The 7,629-nt window shown below is 35.6% G+C and overlaps 2 protein-coding genes across 2 annotated transcripts; both read right to left on the bottom strand.

Moving 5' to 3' along the window:
* Positions 1-254: 254 nt before the first annotated feature.
* Positions 255-1,346, bottom strand: K441DRAFT_641472 (zincin). Its single transcript, XM_067646654.1, has 2 exons — positions 1,232-1,346; positions 255-1,188 (listed from the first exon to the last, which is right to left on the bottom strand). Exon 2 carries the CDS (start codon positions 1,026-1,028, stop codon positions 261-263), a length of 768 nt encoding a protein of 255 aa, XP_067500857.1. The 5' UTR covers positions 1,029-1,188; positions 1,232-1,346; the 3' UTR covers positions 255-260.
* A 675-nt stretch (positions 1,347-2,021) lies between these two features.
* K441DRAFT_574844 (uncharacterized protein) lies at positions 2,022-2,249 on the bottom strand (the record flags this gene model as incomplete). Its single annotated transcript, XM_067644121.1, has 1 exon — positions 2,022-2,249. One exon carries the CDS (start codon positions 2,247-2,249, stop codon positions 2,022-2,024), a length of 228 nt encoding a protein of 75 aa, XP_067500856.1.
* Between the last annotated feature and the right edge of the window lie 5,380 nt (positions 2,250-7,629).

Below are 7,629 nucleotides of genomic sequence, written 5' to 3'. Positions count from 1 at the left end.
TTCTTCCGACTCCTCTCCAAGTAGTCGTAACATCGTACTTGAAGCGTCCGTAACAGCCGTCTTATTGAAAAAATTTGCAGAAGACAAGAAAACCACAAGTAAAGCTTAGCCGAATGTCAGAACTCGTGTTAGAGTCAAATTGATAAGAATCTAGGCTATTTATGTAGCGGGGAGGGACCCCCCTATAGAACCCTCGAACTAGGGCCTACTTGGCTTTCGACACCGAAAATGTGCAAAGCCTTGTTTGCCAAGTCCTAGAATCACGAACGAACCTGCTCTGCGAGTCCATATGCTGCTTGGTAGCGCGGAACATCGGAGGGGTCAGGCGAGCTGACTTGATCTCCCTTCAACTTTGGATAAACTTCAGAGATGAACTTTTTGTCGGTTTTAGAGAGAGTGGGATTGTCTTGTGTGGAGAAGCTATTCTGAGTTAAGTCCGGTTTGAATGCGTACATCATGATCGAGTCCGGATCGAAATTGGAAAACCGAACGGTGTCAGGTTTTGCCTTCTGGAGCACGTTTCGATCCACCTTATCCCTGCCCCACCCGTATCTAACGTCGTAATGCGAATAAACCTTATCTGTGTCCCAAATAATAGGACAGACGGGAGAAGCATGTTCGTGTACGCATCCCAGCGCGTGCCCAAATTCGTGGAGGACTTGATGTTCTAGTTCCTGTTGGTGCATATAAGCCGTGACGAACAAATTCATGGTACAGTCATGGCCTTGAGCGGCTTTTCCAATAAAGGAAAAGCTTCCAAGGCCTCTGTCGAAAGATATGCGAATGTCCGAGTCTCCATCGGTGACGAATTTGAATGCGAGATTGACATGTGGCTGCCATACTCCGATAATGCGCTTCACATTATCTTGAAGTTCTAAGGAACCGTTGAGGAATTTGATACGGATGGTTTGGCCATTGTCCCAGCGCAGACGGTCATCCACCACCATATGGAGTGGCTCTGTCGTGGTATCATCGCGAAGAACTTCATTAATTTCAATCTTCTTAGAGGCGCCGCCCGAATTGGTCATGTTGTGGATAAGTTCTATTTGTCGCGACCAGGTAGGTGAAAAGAGCGAGTAATAGTGGAGAAGCAAGCAGTGTAGCTTATGCTGAATCAGCCAGGCGTAGTGTCCGGAGCACTGTGAGGCAGAGGAGAAAGGAAGGGGGAAGAGCTGTATTAATGTTTGCTTCTGTACGGACAATTTCAAAGGATAAGAACTTACTTAGATTCTAAAGAATTAAATGGTCAGGCATCTCCTGGATGTGCTGGCCTCACTAAACAGGTTTACGCTGTAAAGGGGTAACATATGTAAGACTCGCCTTATTTGGATACGTTTTAGCTTTCTTATTGGATTATCGCCTTACAACACGTGCGTTATGCCAGGAAAAGTCAGTTGTGAGGCGTCGCCGTGCGTTGCGCAGGTCAGTGTTGGGTAGTTTCGCCTAGAGGTCCAATAAGGGAATAACGCTGCCATACTCCCGGAACACTGTGGAGAAACGAAGGGAGGCACGGGCGAGACACGGGCAGTAGAGCCACTAGTAGAGCCACGAGCAACAGGGCCTGCATAAGTCGCCAAGTAAGCTGCATAACCAGCCGAGAAAGCTTGCAACGATCGCAGCGTTCCCAGCCCGCACCGACCGCGGATCAAGCCAAACCAAGCCAAACCAACCCAGACCGACCCAGACCAACCCCTTCGTGGAAAAGGCCGGCGTGATACGGCATTAGCTTGCTAAGAATCCCGGGACAAATACCGACGCTGATGTCGCAAGGGAGGAGCCGGTCAGTCCGGCTATCGCGAAAAGCTACTGGACCTGCTGAGGATGCTAAAGATACTGTATTGTATCTATGGGAGGCGTTATCTCAGTAAGCGACTCAGGCGGCAAACGAGATAAATCTCACTAGTACTTAGCTAGTATAGCTTTATACAAGGGGGTAACATGAGCGGGCCAGCTGCCCTCCCTGCAAGCGCTTCCTGCTAGTGCTTATATTGCCACATTGCCACATTAAAAACAGTGCTTATTTAGTATTTTGTAGGACCCCTATCTGCAGCAATTACAGCAAGGCAGCGCTCCCTTATATTGCCAGTATACTTCTCAAAGTCTTCGGGTTCGAGCTTCTCCCATTCCTTCTCTGCATACCTCCTAACCTCCTCTTTTGTTATAGGAAATCTACGTTGTATTCTCCCCTTTAATAGCCTCCAAATATTCTCAATTGGGTTTAAATCTGGAGAATTTGCCGGCCATTCCATTATAACTATGCCATTCTGCTCCTAGGCTAGGCGGGTTGCTTTTACTAAGTGAATTAAGGCATTATCCTCTATAAGAATAGGCTGGTGTTATAGTGTTTGCCATAACTCCCATGCAAAAGCCTTAATATTAGGGCATATATACGTACGATATACGTTGCCATTTATTGTCTTCTTCTTATAGCCAAGATTAATTGACTAGTCCTTCTTAAAAACAACCAAAGGCCCCTTATTTCTATGGGAAATGCTACCATAAATTATCTAGCTTAAGTAGCCCCTAAATTTAGGGACACAGTAATTAATATCGTACTTCTCCTTAGCGCATCTAGTAACAAAAATCTGGCCTCCGCCGGTTTAAATAGACGCCTTATTAGTCTATATTACTGCTGCCCACATCTTAGGAGTCCATTTAAGATGAGAATAGGCCTATTTTAGCCTAGCCTCTCGTTATTTAGGTGTAATAAGGGGCTTCTCCGTCGCAATGCGGCGAAAATATCCCTCTTTTTTAAAGGCTTTATATAGAGATCGCTTGCAGGCAGAGACGCCCTCTAGGAATATAATCTCTTTAAATGGCTTTTGTTGGTGGAAACGATTAAGCTTAGCACGCGTAATAAGGCGCTTTTTTATTAGAGTATTGATATCTGGCTTTTTTTCTTTTTGCTTTTAAGGGGTCTAGGTATTCTTTTAGAGGGAGGCAGAGATTACACTGTAAGAGATATTAAGAGAGCTACCGATCTTCTTATGGGTCCAACTAGCATAGCGACTAAGAGAATATGCGATATTACGCTCGTGTAAGGATAGCCGGGTTCCTGCATTTTGAAGAACTGGATAGCTGAGTATTGGAGGTAGATAGTGGCCACGTTTATGGCGTATAAGATTTAGCATTTTAAGATATATATTGAGATGTATATTAAGATGTACATTAAAATGTATATTATATCTTGCATTTCAATTACTTTATATTACCTCCAGGTTGTGCTCTCGCAGCTTCTTTGGCTGCTTATAAATTATTAGATTACTATAAGAGCTATACTTTATATGGCTAATACCGCGCCAACGCTAGCAGGGAGGGCAGCTGGCCCGCTCATGTTACCCCCTTGTATAAAACCCCTACTAGCTTTATTAAACCCCTGCTAGCGTTATATAACCCCTGTACTTGGAAGCGCGGTCTCGTTTGCCGTCTGAGGGCCTTTGGTGCGAAAATGTATGAAGTGAACCTTTAAACCGGAAAAGTAACAGTCCGACGTCCAAGCGGGCTTAGACCGCCCAGGCCACGCGCGCTTAGGCCAAATCTCAACGTTGCTACTAAAGATAAGCCCCTTTCTTGGAAAAGTTAGCAAAATTCTATATACGGCTTAGTTAATGCCTAGAAATACCTAGTACGCCTTAATATAAGATAGGGCGCGGAGTTAGACTTACTCTAAAAGTATAAGATAATATGTCGCATTTTATATATTTTCCGAGAAAAAATATATATTTGGTCCTTTTTCTAGTACTTAATAAACTGTTATAATAGAACCTAGCGCCAAGTTTCTAAAGGCATGTAATTACTAGTAAAATTGGCTTAAAGCTTCTTTAAGACTAAAAAGTAACCGTTTGGTAACCGTCTGGTAATAGTCTAGTAGAGGTCTAGATGTAGTCTTAAGGGGTGCTACTAGGAATTTGGCCTTATCTACTAAATTTTCTAAGAAAATCTTAAAAGCGGGCATGCGCCGTAAGCACGAATTTTTTAACGTAGTAGATACTAAGTCTTATTATAAATTCTAAATGCGCACTTATAATTTATCGGAAAAAATAAGAGGAAAAACCGTAAAAAAGTTTTATCGTTTTATTACGCTAATTAAAATTATTATTATCCTAAGGCCGAGATTCCCCTTTAAGTTCTCGGTATTTTTAAGTAATTTGGTAATTACTCTTATATACCTCTACCTTTAAACCTTTTTAATATATAAAAACTTTGTTAAAACCTAGTAATTTTCCTTAATATTTAGCTCTTGCCCTTATAACATCCTTAATATTAATTATTTAACGTTTTAACCGAGCTTTTAATACTATTTCTATCCATTTTATGCGCCTACTCTACTTAGAGCTCTTATTAACCGTAGAAAAGTCCTCCTAAAAAGCAGTTTCACTAAAATATATGCTATATATTAATATAATAGTCTATAAAATAAAGTATAATTAGTAAATATAGGTAGGGCTTTTAATATAAATTAGATATATTAATACCTTTTGCTCTAAATAGCCCTTTTTTAAGGTTTTTTAAGACTCTTTTACTACGCTACGGTATAATTAAGCCTAATATTTTAATGGAATTGGAACACCTTTTACTTTTATAAGTAAAGAGTAATACTAATTATAAAATAATTAAGAAATATTATTAGTATAACTAATAATTCCGTACGGCCATATAATATCCTTATTTAAGAACTTTAGTAGTGTTCCGTTTATAGTAATTTCCCTAAATAGGTAATAGTTTTCTTAGAGTGGCAGAGAAGATTTAAGGGTATTTAACTGGAAAATTAAGGTTAATACTTAAGGTTAGTTAAGGTGCTAAACGGCATTAGACTAAGATGGATTTTGCATAAGTTTTATAAAAGTCTCTTAAAGACCTTACTGCACTAAAGTAAAATCTCTAGCAGTCTTAATATTTAAGTTAAAATTAAATAAATTCTGTCTTTAAATAGTAACCTCTACTTAGAGAGGTAAAGCGTAATCTCTTTCTTAATGCAGCTAAGATATATTAGAGGAATTCTTGGAGACTAAGAGAGTATAAGAGTGGGTCTTAGAGGGACTAAAAAGTAAAGGTATTTTTTGGTATTTTCGAAGATTATTTAACGGTGTAGGTAAATTCTTAGAGGATTGATATCCTTTATATTGGATTCTTTAAGAAACCGCACTGTTTCTCCTTTATCTTGCCTAAAGAAATTAATTATATTTTTCTATTAAGGATATACTCTTATTACGGTTATACTAACATTTCCTTATAAATTATAATCTCTTTATATGTTCTTTTTCTAGATTAAATAAATTCCTTAGTAAACCCAAGAAGCCGTTTATTTTAAATAGCAACTATAGCATCTTAAGCTTTATTTCTTATTAAACTCGAGGTTCCTCCTATACCCTAATTAAGCTGCTGCTTTTTTCTTTTTAATGGAGCTATATTAAGGGAAATAATTATAATAATAGAACTTTTAGAGATTTTATTAAAAATATTTTAAAATTTTAGATATTTAATTTTAGATTTATATAGCAAAAATAGCTATATTAGCGGTTTTTTCTATAAACGCTAATTATTTTTTAGATTTCTTTAATAAAGGATTTACCCCGTACCTTATTTTTACTAAAAACCTTCTAATTATTTTCCACGCATATAAGCCTTAGAAAAATTAAGAATTACTTTCTCTCTTCTTAGAAAATGTCTTATCTCTCTTAAATTAACTCTTTTCTTTTGTTATTAGATACTAAAACTCCCTTAAATCCTATATAGAAAGCTATAGAAGATGCCGAAATTAATAAGGAACTTAATAAGTAATAAGAGATTTTAGTAGCAGAANCTAANAATTCNGTTAGAATTAATAAGTTNTTTAAAACTNTATATAAGGCTNTANAGGGTGCATTAGNACCTATAACTTTATCAGGTTATATAGGGTATATTTCCTATATATTCTAAGAATTTAGTTAAAAATACTTATATCTAATAAGATTATTCTAGGCAAATTAAAAAGTATATTGAATTTGTGAAAAAGGAAGCCCTAGAGCTTAAAAAGTTTGTTAAAAAGCTAAATAAAGATGTTCCACTATTAATATGCCTATAGATTTAATCTATCTGTAAAAAGGCCGAACCTAGCTTATCTTCTTAGTTACTATAAGAAAGTAAGAATAGAACCTAGTTATATGCGCAAAAAATGCGTGTAGCAGTCTCCTATTTTTACGCTCACGAGGTTCGTCTTAGAAGTAATTAATTTTCTGAGAAAAGTAATAGAGAATAGACAGGAAACCTAACACTTTTAGATATTATGGCAAGATATATAAAAAGTCTACATAGATAAAAGGTATATTTTCTTTCTTAGTAATACTAATAATTATTTACTATTTACTATAACTAACGCTATTTTATAGACTTATATAGGAGAAACTTAAGAAAGCGTAAGAGTAATTACTGTGTTAAAGCTTTAAGAGCTTTACGAATATAACGCAAATCTTAAATATACTTCTTAGTTATCCCGTCTTCCTATAGGTTAAGGAGGACGGATTTAGGGAGGTGTTTATTAGCGTATTATGATAAGCCTTATGTATATAATAGCTTTTGTTTATTTTCTTAGATTTAATAAGGTTCTACGTATTAAAGTTTAGCATATTTAAATCCATAACCTTACTACTGGAAAGGTTAAACTTACGCTTAATTTTTAGAAAACACATTAAATAGGAGGTAAGATCTTAAATTTTTAAAAGTATACCTAATTTTAACGGCTTTGTAGAAATCTAACCCTTTTTTCTTTACTTTAACCGAGAAGAGCCCTGGCTTAATGTACCCACTCTTTTACTTAAATGGCTAGATATCTTAAAAGTTACGTTAAGTTACTTATTTAGACCATTTAATATATTTAACCAGCCAATGGTTAGTAAAAATGTTAAATTAGTAGGTTTTTTATTATTTTATAGAGAGTTTATTATTTTAATATTTTATCTAGGCCTCTAGAGTTTTTCTTTAGAATTTTTAATAAAATCTTGTTAATATTGGGGAAGATCCGCTTGTTTATGGGGGCTACTTCTTTTAAAGGGGTGGCGTTTAGTATTTTTCTAGTGAAAAACGCTAGGGAATTCGGAAATTATGTAGTTGGGGAGGCTGGAGCTTGGAGTTTAATTCTTTAATAATTATACGGTATCTTCTTAGTAGAAATAATAATCTAGTTAAATCTTGCGAGGATTACATAAATCTGAAGGCTTAAAAAGGTACCTTATGTCCTTATTATGGAAGATCTTNTNATTGTGCTTAATATATAGTTTTATTAGAATATCTTTATTTAATATAGCTTTATATATATATTTAACGTAAGTAATAGGGGTATAATAGATAGTATAGCTATAATAGTAAAACCTTACTACCTTTTTAAATAGACTTCCTATCTACCTAATTAAGTATATTACTAGTTCTAAAATGAAAATATTAGAAACCTACCTCTATTTTAAATATATATTATATTCTTTAATTAATATCTAATATAGATCCTATATAGGCCTATATAGACTACTCTGTATATAAAGAAATTTATATATTTATAAAAGAAAGCCCCTAGTATTCTATTTTAAATACTTATACTATAATACCTTACTAGCCTTTATAACCTAATTATAATAAAACTATATAAATCGCTACTAA

This window comes from Cenococcum geophilum (assembly GCF_001692895.1).
Source record: "Cenococcum geophilum 1.58 unplaced genomic scaffold K441scaffold_39, whole genome shotgun sequence".
Taxonomy (NCBI): domain Eukaryota; kingdom Fungi; phylum Ascomycota; class Dothideomycetes; order Gloniales; family Gloniaceae; genus Cenococcum; species Cenococcum geophilum.
Note: the sequence above shows the minus strand (reverse complement) of the source record. Positions and strands in the feature narration are given on the sequence as shown.

Coding starts and splice junctions, on each gene's coding strand:
- K441DRAFT_641472 (XM_067646654.1), bottom strand. CDS start 1,028: ATGACCAATTCGGGCGGCGCCTCTAAGAAGATTGAAATTAATGAAGTT.